Source organism: Neolamprologus brichardi, chromosome 6 (assembly GCF_056152115.1).
Source record: "Neolamprologus brichardi isolate AB-2024 chromosome 6, ASM5615211v1, whole genome shotgun sequence".
NCBI classification, from domain to species: domain Eukaryota; kingdom Metazoa; phylum Chordata; class Actinopteri; order Cichliformes; family Cichlidae; genus Neolamprologus; species Neolamprologus brichardi.
The window spans coordinates 34,178,030-34,199,729 of record NC_142109.1 but is presented as its reverse complement, the minus strand read 5'-3'; the positions used below and the strand labels follow the sequence as shown (position 1 = coordinate 34,199,729).

Below are 21,700 nucleotides of genomic sequence, written 5' to 3'. Positions count from 1 at the left end.
AAACGATTACATAACAACCTGTATGGAAAAAACCCACCCGTCTCAGTTTATTCTTTCTTTGAATAAAGTCTCCTGAGTCATCCATTCACAACAGCGTTATAAACACACACGCACGAATTGATTGATTGATTGGTAATTTATTTCAACATGTGAACAATTTACAAGTACATTTAGAAAAGAAAATAAGAAAGAAAAAAATACTTTACAAATTACATACAAAAAAAACGTTCTGATTAATTTACATGTTGAAAGGGAAGAAGTAAACACTTATTTAATCCCACCCCTTTGCCATAAATTATCAGTTAATATTTAGTCAGCTTCCTTACTGATATAATTTGTAATAAAATAGTGAACAGATTTCTGATATACTATATACTATAATATCACATCATGAGTTTTTTTTTGTTGTTGTTTGTTTTTTAAATAGAGACATTCACTTAATTTAAATATTTTCCTTTAAATCTTTAAAAAATGTGATTTCAGCTACACTCTTCAGTTTTTCCACAAATGGTGAGACTGCTTCCATTTTCAATTCACTGATATCGATGGATGTCTAAGGGAAACATGGAGATTTCTTAAATAGAAAATAAAGTTAGGGAAGCAAGGCTGAGATGAATATATTGGATGAAGGATGTTGAAGTAGGAGCTGTCAGGCAGGAGGAAAAAAGACCTCAGAGAAGATGTATGTAGGACATGTGGAGGGTTGGTATGACAGAAGAGGATGCTGGGAATAGATGATATATATGGTGACCTCTAATGAGCTCTGCCGAAGGAAAAAGTGTTTTATGTCTTTGTGATTCAAACTATTTTTCTGAATCCAGGGTGTCACACTCATAAACAGCCCAGTTAGAGCTTGTAAAGGTTTCAAATACGCCTCCTCTTCTTCTTTCAGCTCCAATACTACATATCAAGACATAAAACTAATCTCATCCTTACATTAAAATTAGATAAATATCACTTCTGATAAAGAACAACACATGACATTTCTGTGGAAACTAAGAATAGCACCCAGGTGCTTGTATGAACACCTGTGTTAAAGCAGATGTTTTATCATTCAGTCGTGTGTTAATTCAGTGCCAAAGAGGACAAACATCAGCAATGATCCGTCAGTCTGGAAAGACCATCTCCAAATAAATTGAAGTCCATCGTTCTAGAGTGAGAAACATTATTCACAGATGACACCTGCCAGTCTTCCCAGTCTACAGCTGTGTGTAATAACACTGTAATAATACGCTGTGCTGCTGTTCATCTGAGGGTTTTTTTATGTGTTGATATGTAAAACCTTGGAAATGAGGGTGTTAGCCCTCCATCGCTGATGGTTCACACTGGTGGTTTGAAGGTGAGGTTTGTGCAAACGTTAATCCCGTTCGTATGCTGCCTGTTTTAAATCTTTATGATTTAGTTGATGCACTAAACTGATAATGAACAAAGAAATGGAAAAATATTTGAAAGAAGCTGTTTGAAGTCAGAGAGAGAACGTATGAAAAGCAGGGTCGGTACCAATAACAGAAAATAGATGCTTATCTGTCAAAGTGTTAAACTTGTGTAATAGTTGTGATGAGCTACAAACTGAGATTAGCGTTGTTTACGAAACATTTGGGTTTGTGTTTCTCTCTCTGTCTTTTTTTTTTTTAAATTTCTATGTAATCAGGTTTATTTAGTAATTAAATTGTCATTACTGTCATTAAACATTATTGTTATTATTTATTTATGTATTTATTTTGGTACTCATTTTTAGTAAATAAAAAAAAAAGCAAATGAGCAAAAATAAAACGTTGTCATTACATTATGAATTTCAAATGGTACATTTATTTACTGAGCTCCTGTTTGTATTATACTTGACTTTTTACTATGTCTTCTATTTTGTTATTTTTTTTAATGAAAGTTTATGTTTTATTCTATTTAATTGAGCTCCTTTCTTTTGCGTGTTTTTTGTGTTTTTTTCCCCATTATGACCATTTTTGTCTTTTAATATTTTATGATATTGTGTTGACCTGTTTTGGCCGCTGTCACACGGGAATCTCGCATCTTTTGTTATCTTATTATTAATGTTTTATTATTTATTTTAGGTCCGGACGCCGGATGGTGAAATAGCTTGTAATTCCTGCTGTTAGCCACCCCCAAGATGTCCTGCAGATGGCGCTGTTGAGACGCGGTTGATGCCGCGCGCAGACAGCGGTTTGGGCCGACGTGATGCGCGGGGTTCGTGTAAAGAACACAGTGGACCGGGGCGGGAGGCCGTGCGGGCGTCTGCTCCCCGGGTTCGTGGAAATCGAGTCGTCACTGCCTGAAAACACGCGCTGAAAAGGCGCTTCCTGCTCAACAATAACTTGCTACCTTTGCTGTGACTTTTACTCCGGCGAAGATCTGAGCATGCGCACTTATGTATGGGACGGGGAGGACATCACGGAAAATCTACTAGAAGCACCACAAACGCAGAGATTTCGGCTCTCCGCTGCACTGAAACTGCACGACGTGGGCGGCCCGTGACCATGCCTAGAGCGGCGTTAAGATGCGGGACGACCGCCTGACAGGCCTGGCCCTGGTCTGAGCCGTTGCCGGGAGGGGAAATCTATTTCTTCATATGGGAGCAGCATGCGGGAAATGGTCGGAGGTTGCTGCGTGTGTTCCGACGAGCGAGGCTGGGCTGAGAATCCGCTGGTGTACTGTGATGGACACGGCTGCAGCGTCGCCGTTCACCAAGGTAACATTAGCTGCTGTTAGCGTGTGATTCCCGGGCAGCCGGAGCGGCTCTAGCTTGCGGCCGGAGGCGTTGGTCCTCCCTGCCTACGTGCGTGTTCTGTGTTCGTGCGGGAGGGGCGGGTAGGTAAGCGTGCTGTTGTTGCTTCCTCTCCGCACACTTGATTGATCGCGCAGGGCCGAGCGGCGTGACACCGAGCCCGGATGGCGCCTCGAGGTCCGTGCGGCACGCTGCGATGCGTTCGCGAGGCCGTGTTCGTTCGGACAGCAGCGCGTGTCCACTTGCTTTGTTGCATTCGAGCGATTTGAAGTGGGACCCCACGCAGGATGGCTACTCTGAGTGAGGATCAGCCCTCTGATCTCAGTGATGCTGTGACGGTGTTGGTGCACAAATGTGCCCAAAAAAAAAACAAAAAGAAATTTGCGCCCAAACTGAAAAAGTGCAGAAGATTCTGATCCAGAAAGGTGCTGATGCAGGAGGCTGATTTCAGGGCTGTCGCAGTCAAATTAAAGCTTTATGTCAAAGTGGAATGAAATAGGATTATAAGATTAATCCGATCAGGATGACAGCAGCACCTCTCACCACTGACAGGGAGAGATGTTAAACTTAGAAAAAGAAAAGTTAAAACATGAAATCATTTTCTATTCATCTGTTAAAGCAGGATGGCTTTGCCAAGTGTCAAGTCACTGTTATCTTGAGTAGTATTCTTGGACAGGTACTGCCAGCTTTACTAGTATTTATTAAAGTATTTATAGAGCTTGGCAAGTCGTTTCAATCATAAAAAGTGAAATATTATTTCCAGAAAACGTGAAACTTTTAAACATCCACTGTTAAAGGTACAAATTGTTGACCCTCAGGCTGTTCAACATCTGTCCTGTGAATGAATGAATGACTAAATGTGCATGTTTTCATTTGTACCTGTAGTTTACATTAAAAGACAGGTGTGTTACCGTGCGTTGGTCCAGTTTGACACTCCTTGTGTGTTTGTCGCAGCGTGCTACGGCATCGTGCAGGTGCCAACTGGCCCGTGGTTCTGTCGGAAGTGTGAGTCACAGGAGCGGGCGGCACGTGTGGTGAGTACGCCAACACGAATGACACAATTTATCCATTCATTCCTGCTTCACCTTCACCTACGAGCAGTCTGCCTCAGGTGTAGTGAGCCAGCTTGTCCCTGACTGATGCCCTAAAGCTGAGTTAAATGAATAAGCTGGATTCCTCTGTGTTTTTATGTGTGAAGCTGCCTCAGGCGAGATTTAAACATTGCTTTCCTACCTTTCTTAAGTAAAATCGAACATAAAAGAAATGTATACATTAACTGAAACTGTGTTTATTATTAAATAATAACTTTCAGTGAGGACGTTTTCTCCCGTCCCTTCCCTTCATGGTTTTTTTGGACTAGTCTGATTTTAGTCTATTCATTTTAAATCTTTTTTTTTTCATATAACATCAACTCACAACACTTCCCACAGCAAGGTGCTTTATACTACACGGTAAAAACCGTATAATATAAGAGCGAAAACCCCACAGCTAACAGATGATCCCGTACAAGCAGCATTTGGCGACGGTGGGAAGGAAGAACTCCCTTTTAGGGAGGGACGGGGCCATCTGCCATGACCAGTTGGGCTGGCGATGGGAGAAAAAGAAAGAAGAAGATCGTAGAGGATAAAATAGAAACTGTCTTTGCATCTGCAAGAGTTAAAACAGATTTTAACTTTGATGTGTCGCAAAAAAATATCAGCTGACTCTCCTGATTCTCCTTTTTACAGTCTGTGGACAGCAAGAGCTGTTTGATTCCTTCTTTACATATATAGACACCAAATAAGGGCAGAGCTTGTTAAAAAAGTGAGCAAAATCATAGGACACGACAACATGCTACTCTTAATTTTTCAATTCAATTCAGTTTTATTTATATGGCCGCAAATGACAACAGCAGTCGCCTCAAGGTGCTCAGTACTCAAAGGTAAAGACCCAACAATAAAGCCTTGAGCCCACCTATCAGCTGTCCTCCTCCTGTGTGTGGAGGTGGTTCACATGTGCTGCCTTCAGAGTGGAGCCGAGTAGCGACAGATGAAGTGAACTATAAATTAAAAAGCTTGATGACAACACATTTTATTACAAGAAGCGCAATAAAAGCCATAAACTGTGGCAGAGATATACAGAAAAGCTGATGTCATAGGCGTTTAAAATAAAGCCTCTGAGCTGTTACTTCCTCTATATTATGTTAGCTTAGCACTGCATCAAACAGACTGACCCACTGTTTCCTGTATCTGCCCTAACGTTTGGAGTCACGGTCAGACAGATATCCACTCCAACAAGCTCCGCTCTCTCCCGTGTCTCCTCAGAGGTGTGAGCTGTGTCCCCACAAAGATGGCGCCCTCAAGAGGACAGACAGCGGAGGTAAATATCACCTTGTTCCCGCTCACTCTTCCCGAGGGCATAGCCGAGCGCCCATTTCCGCTCGAGTCATTCCGAGTCTTGCCGTATCGTTGATCCGCTGCCAATCTCTCCTCCAATCAGGCTGGGCCCACGTCGTGTGCGCGCTCTACATCCCCGAGGTGCAGTTCGCCAACGTCCTCACCATGGAGCCTATCATCCTGCAGTATGTCCCACACGAGAGATACAACAAGGTAGGGATGCACGCTGTTTGAGCGGGAAAGTTGGATTAGTCTACAGGAAGTTAGAGGTGCGAGAGAAAAGAGGAGCACAGAGATCAGATCCAGCCCCAAAGATAAGCATCATCAAACAGGAAAGTTTGAAAGTAGAACTAAGGGTTTACTTTGGAGTTTATTTATTTGTTTGTTAGTTTGTTTGTGAGGGTGTGTTGTTGTTGTTGTGCTCTCATAAAGTGGTGACATTTCAATCCTTCGGTAAAATCGTTTCCTTGTTCATAACTCATAAATGGCTGCGAACACATTCATCACACGGATTTTTGCGTTGTTTGTACCTGCAGCTAAACAGGTAACAAAGAACTCTTCACACCATACGACCCCAAACCAAGTGTCCTCCTAAGAAAACAATATATTCGTTCCACTTCTAAAATAATTATTCATCTTTAAGTCCTCTCTGACATCTTTTCCAATGCTCTGGCCATCTCTACTACTTCCACGATGCTAGTCTGGACCAGATACTTAATCTCTCTGAGTCTGTATCATCACCTGAAACAAATAGTCTTGGACTGCCTATGAATCATTAGAATATCTTAATTTCACATAATCTAGTCCAGAACTCTTCAGGTAATAAAACTCGATAATTTTATTACTTTGAGGCGTAGAGTGAATTTCTCCTTCTTATAGTTCACCAGCAGTTCAGTATTTCTTTTTATCCAAGTATAAATAAGAATATCTAAGAAGCTAAGAATAACAACAAAGTCTCAGCATCCATCCTTTGATCATTTTCATTTTGCTAATAATATTTCTATTAACAATCTCCTGTCTCATGTCAGTCTTAAATCATCTCCCATGTTCTTCCTGAGATCTGGAAAACCTTCCTGAGCCAAGTTCTCGATCAGCAGAGAATAACACTTCATGACCTTTCCCAGCGTTCAAAAGTATCTAAATGCTTAGAAACTATAGGAGCTTCTGTATTGGGTCTGAACAGCCCTGATAGAAGACGACAGATGTAAGGTCATCTGGGGGGGAGCCACTCCCATTTCTTTCCGATCCTGCCAGTAAAACGGGGTCTTACCAAGCGCAGCTTCAGGTTCAGTCTGAGACTGAAAGGCACATTTAAATATGGATCCAACTTAAACATCCAAGCCACTTTAATCCAGATTAGATCGAGATGAGCAGTGAATAAGACTCTGCAGATGACAGTGGGGCTGAAAGATGCTGCTCAGTGAAGGTGGGCTTCTCTAAAAGGCCACACGTCTTAGTTAAATGCATAACATTAATACAAAGCCATCCCAGAGCCCCATCAGCAAGTGTTTGCTGATTTAAAGATTTAAACGAGGTTTTTTTTACCTCTGCATATGAAGTATTTTGTAATCCCCAAAGCTCCGATCTAAATTAATGGAGAGAAGAACTAATAATTTCCATTGTTACCAGGACCTAAAACCTGTATCACCAGGCAGATTTTAATTAAAAACAAACAAACAAAAGTTTGTCAATAACCCAAAATAAGATTTAAAAAGTTTTCTGATACAGTTTGATTTAGGGTCTCCAGCTTCTCATCCAATCACAGAGAAAAATGGAAACACATCCTCTTACCTATGATAACGTGTAAAGCTGCACCCCTGAAACTGGCACAAGGTGACCCCACAAACCTGAGTTTGATAAACAAACACTTTAAACAGGTAGAAGAAGTCAGCACCAGTAATCAGTAGAGGTGGGAATCACCATACATCCCACGATACGATATTATTGCAATTTTTTAAAATATTTTGCGATATTCAGATTCTGTACATAAAGGTAAACTTTATCAATATTCATTTTATCTAATATCAAAGTCTCACACTCAGTCTTTCTCTCATTTCAGTTTTATTGTTGACAAACTGAACGGTTTGTATTACAGTCTAGTCCAACTTAACTGAATCAACCATCTGGTACAATTATAGCTATTCTGAACTATGCAGTTTATGAAAACTATGCAGCCCCTTCAGCAACTGAAGAATTTGAAAGTAAATTAAAACAAAATATAATTTTACATTAAATAAAAAAGTTTTAAACTTAATTAAAATAAAACATGTCTTAAATTAAAATAAGTAAACTGTCATGTTTATTGCTGCCAAAAACAAGTTAAACACATTTGGACAGTGAAGGAATGTCAGGATTCTTGCTCAGAAAAAGGATCAACATGCTCTGAAGTCAGAGCACAAAAACCTTTTTGTAACAAAATATCAATTTCTGCTGTCCCTGTATCCATACATTATTAGCAAACAAAATATCACCATACTACACAGTATCCATTTTTCCCCCACCCCTAGTATAAATACACAGAAAGCTGCATCCGTGTTTACATATATGAAACACTGCTAAACAGGTTACGCAACATGTATCACACGGTGTGTCAGCAGTCATCAAAAACATAGAGAGTACTTTCAGAATGAGCAGTGAAGCAAAGGGAAAAGAGAAAAAGTGTCATCTCCGTCCTCAGCACCGACTTCAACGAGTCATGATGCAATGCAGCAGACGACACGTGGGAGACCGCACGGCTGCTTTCCTCCTTAACGGGAAAACCAGTTTTGCTTCACATCCCCGTTCTTCTCTCCACCTACACGTCCTGTACTAACCCGGAGCTCAGCGTGGCAAGGTCACGCCTGTTCTCTGGAGGCTGCTGAAAGCCTTTCTGGGAAATGTGGGAGATTTTGAGCTGTAGTAGATGTGGCATGTTTAGTAAACAGCAAAGCACATTTACCATAAGTGCAAAGATTCAAAAATACCCTGAAGTGATTTGTGAAAGTTTTTCTGGTTTTCACATCAAAAAGTATTGATTCCTCTTGGAGTTTTGACTGATGGTAGAAAAAGAACACGAAAAGTTTCTCATGATTTGAACTTTTACCAATTAAAAAAATGCGAATAATTAGAAAATATTCTTCAATAAGCTTTAATTCAAGGATTTAAAAAAAATAGAAAATGAAAAACGTGTTAGATTGCCGAGCCGCTCTCCTGTTTTCAAAATTGTTACGCAAAGAAAAACAGAATGCAGTCGAATCATTTACAGAATTAAAATTTAAAGCCTGGGTTTGAGCGACGACGTGCAGCGACAGCGTGCCGGATGCTGAGTCACACAGAAAGGTCATTTTGAATGTGAGGCCACCATTTTTAATTCTGACAGCACATTTTCATTTCATTCATACTTTTGGCATCTAAGTCAACTAAGTTCTCCAAGATTATAGCAGAGTAAATATAAAGTGAAAACATAAAAGTTTGTCTTATACTTTTGAAGGCAAAACGTTTCCTCTGCTTATTACCAGCTCGTGAAAGGAGCTTCTTTATCTGATCGGTCTTATTAGCTGACTGTTTCACACATTTAAAAAAAAGCTTGAAAACATACTTAGAAGTTGTTTTCAGTATTTAGAAGTTAAAAAAGGTAAAAAAGAAACAATCAGGCTGTTACATCTTAAAGTAGTTGTACCTGTTTAGCTGATATCTGTCCCTGTTTGTCAGCCGATTAGTTATTAATGAATGGGTTAAATCGCTCTTTGCGGTATGTGAAAGATGTAAACTGTGATTGTGTGCTGATATCACTCTGCACTGCTGTTTCATGCCTCACAGTTGTTACAGTGTTTCAGTAGTGATACATTAATAGCCCAAACAGTCGTCTGTTGTAGGAGTGTTGTCTCTGTGAACTACAATGTTTGCAGATGACACTGTGACCTGTAATGACTGTAGGGAGTAGGGCTGCCACGATTAGTCGACTAGTCACGATTACGTCGACTATCAGAATCGACGACTGATTTAATAGTCGACGCGTCGTTTGAAGCTTTGTAAGATCACAAAAGACGCAGGAATAAGTAGTAGGATTTAAGAGTGTAATAACGAACTGAAACAGAAGATGGCAGCACTGCATGTACAAGGATGCCAGCTGCCGTTAAACCCCGAAGAAGAAGAAGAATTCATAGCGCAGCCCAGCTCATTTTCCAACAATGGCGGCAGCTAGTTAGTTTTAATATTACTCTTATTATTCTTTCTGGGTCACAAAATAAGCGTTTAACATATTTTCAGGCGAGAATGTAGCTGTGTAAACCTCAAATATCTGCTCAGTTTATCAAGACACCACATATTTTCAAAAGCACTCCAACGTTTTCGGAGATGTCTGTTAGCCACTAGCTCGATAGCTAGCCGGGGGCAAGGCTAACTAGAGCCGTGAGAACACCGGACTCCTGGAAAATCGTTTTCAAACCCACCGCCGTCTTTCGCTACTCAGGTTAAACATATATAAGTCACTTAGATAACTTAAAATTGTTATTGTTTGGCTTTTTGTAGGATGGATGTTTAAAGTGTTTTCTTTTTGCATCGTTTTATATTGTTAAATATCTCTTACCACAGAAAGAGTGATGGTAATTTTGCTTTACTCGGCTCAGGGTTGTTTTCTGTGTTCTTCATGTATAATTAATGAATGCTGCAGATCGGCTGTTGAGATTCAAAGATAAGAGGACGTGAAACACATAGACTCACGCTAGCTTTTGAAATGTTCTGCTAATGATGTTTTTCTTTCTTTTTTACTTTGCACACAAACAGTTTAACCACAGACTAGTTTCAGGCGGGTACAGCTTCAACATGCATCAGCTCTCTGGTAACTTTACTCTCTTATTTGGGCTTCCCGATACTGGCAGAAACCATAATCGGGTCTTTTGGTCCGTATTGAGGATTATAGGAATATTTAACACAGTTACTCACTGGCTTTGTGGATTCATTAAAAAGAATAAACTTGCCTTTGAAGTTAAATTATATTTTCAAATGGAAAATTGAGAAAATTGAGACAAAAGTAAAAGTGAAGGGATCTTTGGCCCTGTGCACTACCACAGTGGTGTATGTGATTAAAGTGCAGACCTTCATCTTCACATTAAGGGCTGCTGCAAATATTTTGCATGATTTTTTTTAACACTTGGATGAAAGTGTGTAATCCGTGGACATCACCAAATCTATCCTTGAGGTATTCTGCTAGGCCTTTACTGCAGCCACCTTCACTTGCTGCTTGCTCGTGGGTCTCTCTGCTTCAGTTTTACCTTCAGTAAATGGAAAGCTGCTCTGCTGGGTTAAGATCAGGTGGCTGACTTGGCCATCAAAGAATGACCCATTTCTTGAGTTGCTTTTGCATTTTGCTTTCTTTGCAAAGTGTTTTCTGAGCAGAGAGTGCAGCCCTGTACGCTTCACGAGTCACCCTGCTGCTTCTATCAGCAGTCACGTCATTAATAAACACCCGTGACCCGGTTCCACTGGCAGCCGTACGTGCCAGTGTCATAACACTGCCGCCATCGTGTTTGACAGATGATGTGATGTGCTTCAGATCATGAGCTGTTTCTCTCTTTCTCCGTACTTTTCTCCTCCCATCGTTCTGGTACAAGTTCTTCTTGGTTTCATGTGTCCAAAGAATTTTTCCAGAACTGTGTTTCCTGGGAAATTTAATCTGGCCTTCCTGCTCTTGACTTGGTTAATGTCTGAAGTTTTTCTTGTCCACTTTAGTCTTCTGTGGTCTTTCAGGCTGTTTGGTGTTGCTGAGCTGGCCATTGCATTCCTGTTTTAATAAGAAAGCACCAGATTGTTGCTTTAAACACTCCTAAAGCTTTTGCTACCTCTTGGATAGGTTTATTTTTCAGTGCCTCCTTTACTTGAAGCCACGTTTCTCTGGATCAGTGAACAGCTGCAACACTTGGAATCAACTCCAAGTAAATTTGTCATTTGTCCAATTAATTTTGATCCTCTGAAAATTGACGAATGTCAATAACAATGTATGCGATTCCTCAAGAGCTTATGCAATACTTTTGTTAACTTCCTTTAATTAAAGATGAAAGAACTTGTACCACATCTTGGTTGTTTGATTGTACAACACAAAACTGTTCAGAAGACATCTGCAGTGTGTGCAGCAGAGCAAGCCTTTCAAAGCAAAGCACATTACAAAGAAATCAATATTTGATTCATGGACTGAGCAATCTTGCATTGTGCGTCGTTTAGATGCTCTGTGTGTGTGTGTGTGTGTGTGCGTGCCTGCATATAAATGTACATGTGTGAGTGTTTGAGGGCCCGGTTTCATATTACTGTGTCAGCTACAGTAAATTGCATGCAGCTTTCCCCCGTCAGGGCCATTCATTCAGCCTTTGCTGCCTGCATTCCTAGACAACGTTACAATGGACACTGAAAACTCGAGAAGCCACTCTTCCTTTTACATGCCCGGTGCAGTTATGTCTCCGGCCTTTCATTGCACAGCAGACATCCTCTGAAGGGAAACAGAGAGCTGAGTAGGATATGGAGAGAAGGAAAAAGGGAGAGAAAAAGGTGAAACAGAGAGGGCCGAAGTGAAAAGGTAAAGAGCCTGCTGTTCCTTTGTCCCGCACCTGTTGCTAGGCCTCTTCTACCCCCCACCAGTCGGGCCTGCTCGCTGAGAAAAGCTGAACAAGAAGTACAAAAGCGGCGTGTGTGTTCGTGCATGCGATTGTTTGCTTTCGGGGGCTCGAGTGCGTATGCTTACATGTCTTTTGGAGACGGGCCGATATGAGTCTTTTGTCGCGTCAGCGTATGCTCCGCGGCACCCTGAAGTTCGTTAGAAACCACCTCACTTTGGTGCAAAGAAAAAGATTAACGGGAGGGTGAGAACTCCAAGCGTAGCGTCTGTTTCGAAGCAGATTCAGAGCCGTTTGCAGACCGATCAGTGTCAACTTTCTTTACAACATCCCCAAACATCTGGTCGACAGTTTCTCTGTAGGAACTGTGCTCTGTTTGAAAACCTCATCTGTTGTCTTGACAAGAAAAACTTCCTGATCATCTGCACTGCAGCTGCAGCCGGACTCGAGTCGAGGAGTGTTTCATCTCCGCTGCACCGCAATCACAATAGTTCATTTTAATGGCCGTCAGACGGGACGGCTTGCTCTGCTCGTGCGACAGATGGAAAAGCAATCCGGCACCTGTTGTTGATAATAATAATGATGATTGATGTGTTTGAGTCCCTGCATCTCCTGTACTCTCCGTTTGTGCTCTTTCAACAGACTTGTTATATCTGCGAGGACCACGGGAGGGAGAGCAAGGCCGCCTGCGGCGCGTGCATGACCTGCAACAGACAGGGCTGCAGACAAGCGTTCCATGTCACCTGGTCAGTGTTAAACTCTGTGTGTGTGTGTGTGTGTGCGTCTATGTGAAAGTGTGGGGACATCAACATGAACGAACAGTGCGTGAGGACCGAGTGTGATAAGAAGCAGGTCAAGGGTAAAAACGTTTATTAAGGATTATTTTTAGTTAGCCGACTGTTCCCATTAACCATGTTTAAACCTAGAAAAGAAACAACTATGACGAAGTTTTAAAAAAGAAATAATAAAAAACAGCACTGTGTTATTTTCAATACGACCTAAAACTATGGGGTGAGACCTTAAAGTCATCAGTAAAGTCTTAATTGAAGTCACAGATCAGGCGATGCAACGAGTAATCTCTTCATAGACTTTGCATCACTGGACTCTTTTTTTGCAGGCTGAAGGGTCGCCCCCTGCTGGCCGTTAGAAAGAATGCAAGTTTAGGGCACATCTCCACTGGTGGCACTTTTATTTGCTCAGCATACGATTAATATTGTGGGCAGGACTGTGATGGTTGGCACACACCAAGAAGGTCCTAGCCTTTTTGGGCACTCAAGCTTCTTTCCACAGTCCAGAGAGAAGCATATTAGCTGGTGACGCTAAATTGGCCATAGGAATGACGTGAGTGTGAATGGTCATCTGCGTTAGCAACCCGTTCGCAGGGACCCCGCCTCACACCCTAACTTGGATATCATGAATGGGTGGTGATTACTTTGTGTGCTAATCGAAGCAGGTTAAAGTTTGTCTTGTTTCTGTAAGTATCCTGTGTCATATCATTTTTGAAAATAAGGCCAAGAATAGAAAAGATATTCCATCTCCAATTGCCAAGATTGAATACGTGCTCATATGTTATGTGTATTTGGCTACAGCCTGAGTTTTCTCACACAGACATTCTGGGCTACAGTTGGTTTTTCTTCATTTACAGTTTTTTACCTTTCATGCTTCTCATCTTGCTTTTTGCCGATATTTTGTTTCCTGCTACAACAGAAAGATGATTTATTTAAAAGTAAATCCAGAGACACTGACAGGCTCAGATTTTAATGTGACATTCGATCAATCTGCCGACGATCGGTGACTGAAGCTCTCAGGTGACTCGGCCAGGTGTTGCCTCCTCAGTCCGTGCATGTGTGCTAACTTGGCTCTCGTGTTTCATCTCCTTTCCGACCCTCCGACACCCTGCGCTGTAGTGCTCAGATGGCTGGTCTGCTGTGTGAGGAGGAAGGACCAGAAGCTGATAACGTGAAGTATTGTGGCTACTGCAAGCATCACTACAACAAAATGGTAAAGAACATAATGACATCATACCCCAGAAAAGCCTTTCTTACTGCACTGCACAGTTAACAGCTAACAGGATTAATAAGGGCTTCTGTGCCCGGCTGTTTTTCCTCAGCTCAAGGCAGCTAAATGATTCTTGGAAAACGCCCGACCACAATAAATAATTCAGGAGATAAACCTCCTGTTAAGTCATTGGAAGTGCTTGTAGAGAACCTTTAAATGTCAAACTGTTGCTTTGAAATTTCAGCAGCTGTTAACTTTTTGTTTGCTGTTCCTTCTTTTGGACTTTACAGCAGAAGAAGTTGCGTTCTAGTGAAAATACAAGTAGCTCCTTCAGTCATTCCAGGGGGCGCTCCAGCTCTCCGTCACAGGAAAAACAGCACCACCACCACAGACAGAGGAAGGTAAGCACAGCTGTGGTCAGATCAGACGGCAGTCTCCAGAGCTGAAAACTACCAAAAGCTGCAGTTCCTCTAATGTCCACTTGAGGCTGTTAAAAAAGGGAATCAGTCAGATGTAGCTGCTGGCTGTGGGCTAGGCCTCACCTCGGCTAACGAGAGCTGCTAACTAGACACCTGCTGACTATTTTGTGAGCTTACGTCACCCAGATGTTCCTTCCTGTTGAAAAGGCGTTTTTCCTCCCCACTATTGCCAAGTGCTTGCTCATAGAGGGTCATCTATTGCTGTGGTATTCCCTGTATTACTCTAAGGTCTTTTTACAATATGAAGTGACTTTAGGTGACATGTTGTTGTGATTGTGATTAGAAAGAAGTCATTTTGGAGCATTTTATTGAATTATTAGACAAATAATAAGGTTTTGCTGTTTGGAACTGGGAAATGCTAGGATTTAATAATTTTGTAGCACTAATTAACAGGATGTGCGTGTGTGATGTATTTGCGCAGTTTGTGTCTGCAGCTTGCTAATATTAGTGTAACCAAAAGTGTAACCAAAAACCAAAAGTAAGAGTTAAAAATAGACTTTGTCTATTCATCGTCAGATTAATAAGACCAGCCGGTCTGATCCAGACCAGCTCGGCACACAGAAGCTTTTATTTTGAAACGATTGAATAACAGCTGAATTGGCAACGAAGAAAAGGATGAATTTTAATGCATTTTCTTCCTGATAAAATTATCAAATAAGCAGAGAGCTAATTTAGATTTTATTGCATGGGCGTGAGCAAGCTGAGCTACACTGTGTAAGCACGCCTCACTGTCCTGAAGTCATACACCAGACACACCCAGTTATCCTACGCTTTCAACCTCACAGCTTCCATCTGTTGGCTCCTGGGGAACGTTCAGACATCACTCCCGATTTCTGGGTGTCATCATTTCAGGCAGTGATAAGCTCGACCCCTTGACGTCAAACTCTAATCTGAATACAAACTATGAGCTCAGACAGTCTCAGATATCTGTAGGTACAGCCTGGATAAACAAAAGCTACCCTGCCTCTGGTCATAAAGACATAAAAAGCCATATTATAAACTACATATCATGAAATAACATCATCTCTCTGCGCCATTACATCCTCTCAGCCTCAAACACTTGAAATCAAATAGGCCGGCATTCATGTAACACTTCTCTCGTCGTTTTGACCACTTAAAGCTCTCCACACTGCACGCCACATTTACCTCCTCCACACACATTCATGCAGCGCTTTATTCTGTACACTCGACTAAACAATTAACCTAACGTGCACTTCTCAGATGGGGCGAGTTAACTCTGCGAAGGTGCGGTGCTCCCGTGCACGTGACCCTATCATAAGCATGCAAAACTAAGCAGACAGGTGCCCCTTCAAAGCCCCTCCAAGCTAACAGACTAGCTAACAGAGAATTCAGCAGACAGGAAAGATGCTGACGGCACACGGTTCCAGCTGAGCAGCTCTTTGTCAAGTGTGAAAAGAGACCCGCAGATTTTTTCGCCACCAGACAATCCCGGTCTTCAAAGAATCATCTTTGTTATTGTTTTGATGTTCCGGCAGAGATATGGCCCACCGTCAGGGAGCGGACGCTTCACGCAGTTGTTGAACTGAAAAAGAGATGAAGAAGAAAAGCGTGTTTCTTCCAGTCAAATCTCAACTGAGTAGGGCTGCACGATTAATCGTTAGAAAATCGCGATCTCGATTCATACTTATGTGCAATCTCATTTCCAAATGACAACGATTTAAAGAAAAAAAAAAAAAAAAAAAGACGACGACGATTGTACCGCATTTTGATCCGGGACGTAATCTGCATGAAAACAAGCGCTCACTCTTCCTGCTCAACAAATGACAAGGGCGGAGCCTTATACCACGTGATACAGAAGCTGTGCCGTGTGATGCTAAAATTAGCAGGGAAAAAACAACGGAGCAGTGTTGCCAACTTAGCGACTTTGTCGCTATATTTAGCGAGTTTTCAGACCCCCTAGCGACTTTTTTTTAGAAAAAAAGTCGCTAGGGGGTCTGAAAACTAGGGGGTTAAAAAAGACGTGAAAGACATTACAAAAAAAAATAATTGCTAAAAGAAATTTAATTTGTAGTTCTAAATAAATTCTAAATGCATTTAGGACGTTTTTTGCTCACTTTATGTCTCATCCACGATGTTATTTCTCTCTCCAGCAGCATAGGTTACAATTACATTAGCCTGACCAATTATGCAAATTATGTGATGACGTCATTTAGCGACTTCTAGCGACTTTTAGGACAACCAATAGCGATTTTCCTTACTGAGGAGTTGGCAACACTGCAACGGAGAGCACGTCAGGGATGACGAGAAAGTGACAGGAGAAAATCCGTCCCGGTCAACCACCCAAACATCAATAACAGGAACCTTGTACAGCGCTTCCCTATACCCGTCGACCTCCCGCAGGCACAAAGAAATTACGGAGGCTATTACTCATCACCTGACCAAAGATATGGCTCCATCAACACTGTGCAAAACGAGGGATTTAGGAAAACGATCAACACCCTAGACAAACGCTACACAGTGCCGTCCCGCAACTATTTTTCTATTGTTGCTCTACCTGCTCTATACACGCAGTGTCGAGCAACGGTGGAGACGCAATTTCAAGCAGTACAACATTTTGCGGCAACGACAAAACATTTGTTGTTTTATGTTTATTTGTTGTTTTTATGTTCAGTCTCAACTGTTACGAAGTTGATGTGCAGTTAATAAGTGCAATAAATATTTATACTGGAAAAGAGAATCGTGAGAGAATCGTGATCTCAATTCTAAGCCAAAAAATCGTGATCCTCATTTTATGCAAAATCGTGCAGCCCTACAACTGAGGTGTAAAAGCAAGTTTTGTTGCAGAAAGCTCGGTTTTATGGCAACCTTGGACGGGTTAAATATATGATCTAGTGTCGTGTAGATGCTGGCGGCAGTTGTCGGATTCAGGTCTTGTTGCTGTGAACAGAATTTTGCAGGATTACATGTTAAATACACTTGTTTGCACTTTTTCGGTTGTAGGTTTTAGACTGACACAGTAGCGTGTGTGAGACGGCTGTGTGAAGCATATATTTTCAGTCAACGTCTGGCGCCACATGATGCCATTTTCAGGATAACCCACTGTGAAACTGAATCTAACACCCTGCTTTTAAGCCAGTAGCAGATAGAAGAGACCAGTATTTCTTATCATTTAGCTCGTGGCACCGAGTCATACTGATCGCAGGCTCGCTTGTAATCATTTATTTTAGTCTGATACGATAAAAATGGCTGTCTGGGATATTCTGATATAAAAAAATCAATCAGTAGTTTTTGCTGTGACAGAAAGCCAGACGCTTTTATTCAGAATAATCTTCATCAAATGCCGTTACAGTGATGCACAAACAGATTTGACTGTGCAGTTAGCGTATCCCTGCAGACATTGTTGTTGAAGCTATTATATTCCACTCGCTGCGTTTGTGTAACGTGCCAGTGTTGACTCTGCAGCCTTGACTCTAGGCTCAAGCTTGTGTATTTGTATGTGTGTGTTGTTGCTTTTTTCAGAGTCATAAAGACAAGATTCGGCAAAAGGAGCGCCACAAAAAGTCGAGCGACAACCTGAGCTCCGCCGTGACATCCAGCGGCATAGAAAAGGTATCCGAGGACACCACACAGTGATTGAGAGACACCGCGATGTCTCAGTCAGTGCTTTAATGGTTTTCCGTCTGTGTTGGGACAGATTTCCTCAAGTCACCACAGCAGCAAGGACGGCGAGGGAAAGTCCAAGAAGCTGAGCTCGCACGGTCACAGTCATCGGAGCAAGAAGACCGGAAGCACCGGCAAGAGCTGCTCCTCATCGTCCTGCTCCTCCAGTCCATTCAACACAGGTACCACACGAAGGGTCGATTTCTTCTCGAGTTCAGATGTGATCGATGCCCGTGCAGCCCGGTACATCGACAGTACAGTTTGAATTATTTGTATACGCTTCTCGGTAATCTAGCCGAATGATATTTTATAATTACAGTATAATTTGTAGTAAAAGTCGCACGTCGTCTTCCTGCCTGCTCTACATCGTCCCCGGCAAATACAGACCAAAAAACGTAAAGCAAACCGAGTTTTAGTTTTAGTTTGATCTTCATCCAGCCGTGCTGTGGTTCTGTAGGACAAACAGAGCGGCTGGAAACTTGTGGATGAGGTGGAGTGATGCAGGACTGCTGCTGGCTGCCTCTGTGGGAGGAGAGGCTGCTGCTCCACTAAGATGTAACAGGGGTGATTGCATCATCTTGGCTGTTGTTGTGTTGTTGAGAAAAACAGAAGCTCACTGGGATTTTTATCCCCACACGTGCCCCTAAATTCAATTTATGTTCAGCGAGGATCCATTTCTGTCTCGAATATGAGAGAAACGCTCGCTCTGTAGAGTCCTGCACCAGTTGGTTTTCTTTCAGTGGCCTCGTACTTTTTACATTTTAAAATATGTAAGCAAGAAAAAACACTGTCATTAGTGAAGCTTTCAGTTAAGCCAGTTTGTTTCACAGGTAAACTTCTAACTGGGATTGGTGGAAGCAGCGTCATTGCCCTGTGCAGACAAGTGCATGACCAGTTAGCTTCCCAGCATCCTCTCTTACTGGGTTCTGTTGAACCCTGGAGACGGAGGGAGGTCGCGTGGCCGTTTGTGTCGGACTTTAACTCTTTGTTTTTCTCCTTCAGGTGGTTCCCTGTCGTCTGCTCAGGAGTTTCATCAGTTCTTATCTTCTTCCCGCCTCGAGCGTGAACATGACCGAGGAGGTGACGACCACAGCGGAGAGGAGCGCAAGGAGCGTCACAGGAGACCGGCAGTCCAGGCGGAGGATGAGGAGGAGGAGGAGGATGAAAAGGAAGAGGAAAAAGACGAGGAGGAGGAAGAGGAGGAGGAGGACTGTAAATACCACAAGCCACCAGCACTGACCCCCGCTGAGGGCCCGCTAGCAGGGTCGCAAGGTCACGACAGGCCAGAGGGCAACTCCAGCCCTTTCGAGAACAAAGTCACCATCTCCACCTTCGGGTCCATCATGCGCATCACGTCGTCGTCGGGGCTCGGCAGCAGCAGCAAGATCCGAAAGATCTCCTCGTCGAGCGACTACAAACCCTCCAAATCTCTCTGCAAGCCATCCCAGCTGAGCACGCCGCCCATCCTGGAGGAGGCCGACCCGGAGGACAAAGCCACGCTTCCGCCTCCGCTGCCTCGAGAGAGGAGGCACCGCGGCAACAAGAAGAGCCGCCACGGCCCGGGGCGCCCGCGGGGGAGCAAGAACCGAGAGAGGAGGGGGGAGGAGGAGCACCACCACCACCATCACCACACGGCGCCGCCTCCCCTAGCCTTAACCTCGTCGCTCTACCCGAGCCCGTCCTCCATCCCCCACCCCACCTTCTCCTCGACGCTGCCTCCCACCGCCACCTCTTCCACTTCCTCTTCTTTCTCCTCCTCCTCGTCCTCCACTGGTAGTTTTTCTACAGGCCGCGGCAACTCGCTGCTCGGCTCTGGTGAGTCTGAGCGAGTGGGCGTGTGCGGTAGCCCTCTAGCTTCCTGTGTGTGGTGAAGGGAAAAAACTGAAGCGCTATCTCTTTGCACTTTGGTGCATTTCCATTACACGCAGCAGCTTATCTCTGCATCAGAAACGCAGCGAAACAAACTCCTGGAATTAAGAATGAACGGAATAAGTCGACGTTTTCGTGGCAACGCTTTTAAAATATTTGTTAAATCTCTTTCAGAACGTTTGTGTAATCTGTGCGAGGCAGTGATATTGTCCTACATGGTGTTTTTGTGTGCGCCGCACGTGTCTGTAGTGCATTTCCTGCCCTACTTTCCATTTGATTGGCTCACGTGTTCCTCTTTCTGCAGTCATACGACTTCTAAGATGAAAACGACAAACACCTTATTTCCTTTCTTTCTTTTATGTCTCTCAGGCATCTACTCCAGTCTCAAGGACCCTCTCACACTGGGCGGGGGTGTCTGCAGTACCCCCCTTTCCCTGGGTGGAGGGGTGTGTAGCACCTCCTTGTCCCTGGGAGGGGGCATGTGTAGCACCCCTCTCTCCTCAGGACTCCTTCCATCCCACTCCTCGCTGTCTCTTCCACCAGTCAATGCTGTGTCAAACACACAGGTACGTCACAAAGAGAGGACGTGTGCTGTTTGCGTCTGTGTCAGCAAACAACATTTCAACAAAATTAAATGACACATGAAGTTTCAGGCCTGAGGATTATAGGAAAATTCATAATCATGACTTACAGTAAGCAGCAACGGAGGAGTTAGCCTCTGACTGTTTTTACTTGTAGAGCTGGTGCCAGCCTGCCTCCACTGCAGCATCTCTGTGGGTGCAGGTCAGTGACTCATTACAGTCACTGGGTGCAGCTGGGGTAAAGAGAGGTGGTGCTGCAGAGTCAAAGCTGACACCCGCCACCAAAAGGCGACCGCAAGAGCCCCCGAATGATCCTGAGACAAAAGCAGCTGCAGACAGACACCAAAGTCCTTCCACACGTCTTCACTTTTACTCCCTTAGCTGTCATCAAAGTCTCTCTTTTAGTTGTCTTGGCTCGAACTGAAACACACAGTTCAGGGTGGAACAGGGTGTGTCTGCTTCATAAGAAAAGAAGAGTGTTGTACCAGAACTGAGTGCAGCAGCGTAATCATGCACAGCGGTGCGGATACTTTCCCCTCGCGTCCAGAGACATGCATGTTGGGTTCTAATGTGCACATAGGTGTGAATGTGAGTGTGTCTAGTAGGGCTGCCACAAACGATTATTTTGATAGTCGACTAGTCACCGATTATTTTTGCGATTAGTCGACTAATCAGATCATCATCCATTGGACGTAAAACATACAGCTTATTGCACCAGCAGCATCTGCTCTTATATAACTATCATTAGTTTACAGCTTTAAGTGTTTAAGGTATGTGCTAACTAAAAATAAAGACAAGATGATAGTTGATTAAATTTTAATGACATTTGCAGATTGTTTAGATGGAGTTTAATCTGCTTGACATTTATTCAGCTGTGTAAAAACTATAACATTTTAAGTTATCTAAGTGACTTATATATCATGTTTAACCTGAGTAGCGAAAGACGGCGGTGGGTTTGAAAACGATTTGCCGGAGTCCGGTGTTCTCACGGCTCTAGTTAGCCTAGCCCCCGGCTAGCTATCGAGCTAGTGGGTAACAGACGTCTCCGAAAACGTCGGAGCGCTTTTGAAAATATGTGGTGTCTTGATAAACTGAGCAGATATTTGAGGTTTACACAGCTACATTCTCTCCTGAAAATATGTTAAACGTTTATTTTGTGACCCAGAAAGAATAATAAGAGTAATATTAAAACTAACTAGCTGCCGCCATTGTTGGAGACTGAGCTGGGCCGCGCTATGAATTCTGGGACACAGCTTCTTCTTCTTCGGGGTTTAACGGCAGCTGGCATCCTTGTACATGCAGTGCTGCCATCTTCTGTTTCAGTCCGTTATTACACTCTTAAATCCTACTACTTATTCCTGCGTCTTTTGTGATCTTACAAAGCTTCAAACGAGGCGTCGACTATTAAATCAGTCGTCAACGTTTTTAATAGTCGACGTAATCGTGACTAGTC

The 21,700-nt window shown here is 43.1% G+C and overlaps 1 protein-coding gene across 1 annotated transcript in view; it reads left to right on the top strand.

The window, feature by feature from the left end:
• The first annotated feature begins 2,234 nt into the window (after positions 1 to 2,234).
• LOC102792292 (protein AF-17-like) overlaps positions 2,235 to 21,700 on the top strand; it is a 35,061-nt gene continuing 15,595 nt past the window's right edge. The window contains exons 1-11 of the mRNA XM_087842179.1: positions 2,235 to 2,704; positions 3,695 to 3,774; positions 5,044 to 5,098; positions 5,219 to 5,328; positions 12,342 to 12,445; positions 13,607 to 13,700; positions 13,988 to 14,098; positions 17,657 to 17,746; positions 17,832 to 17,979; positions 18,800 to 19,612; positions 20,036 to 20,232. Coding sequence (XP_087698305.1) covers positions 2,596 to 2,704; positions 3,695 to 3,774; positions 5,044 to 5,098; positions 5,219 to 5,328; positions 12,342 to 12,445; positions 13,607 to 13,700; positions 13,988 to 14,098; positions 17,657 to 17,746; positions 17,832 to 17,979; positions 18,800 to 19,612; positions 20,036 to 20,232 — 1,911 coding nt within the window. The 5' untranslated portion in view covers positions 2,235 to 2,595. The remainder of the gene's footprint in view (positions 2,705 to 3,694; positions 3,775 to 5,043; positions 5,099 to 5,218; positions 5,329 to 12,341; positions 12,446 to 13,606; positions 13,701 to 13,987; positions 14,099 to 17,656; positions 17,747 to 17,831; positions 17,980 to 18,799; positions 19,613 to 20,035; positions 20,233 to 21,700) is intronic.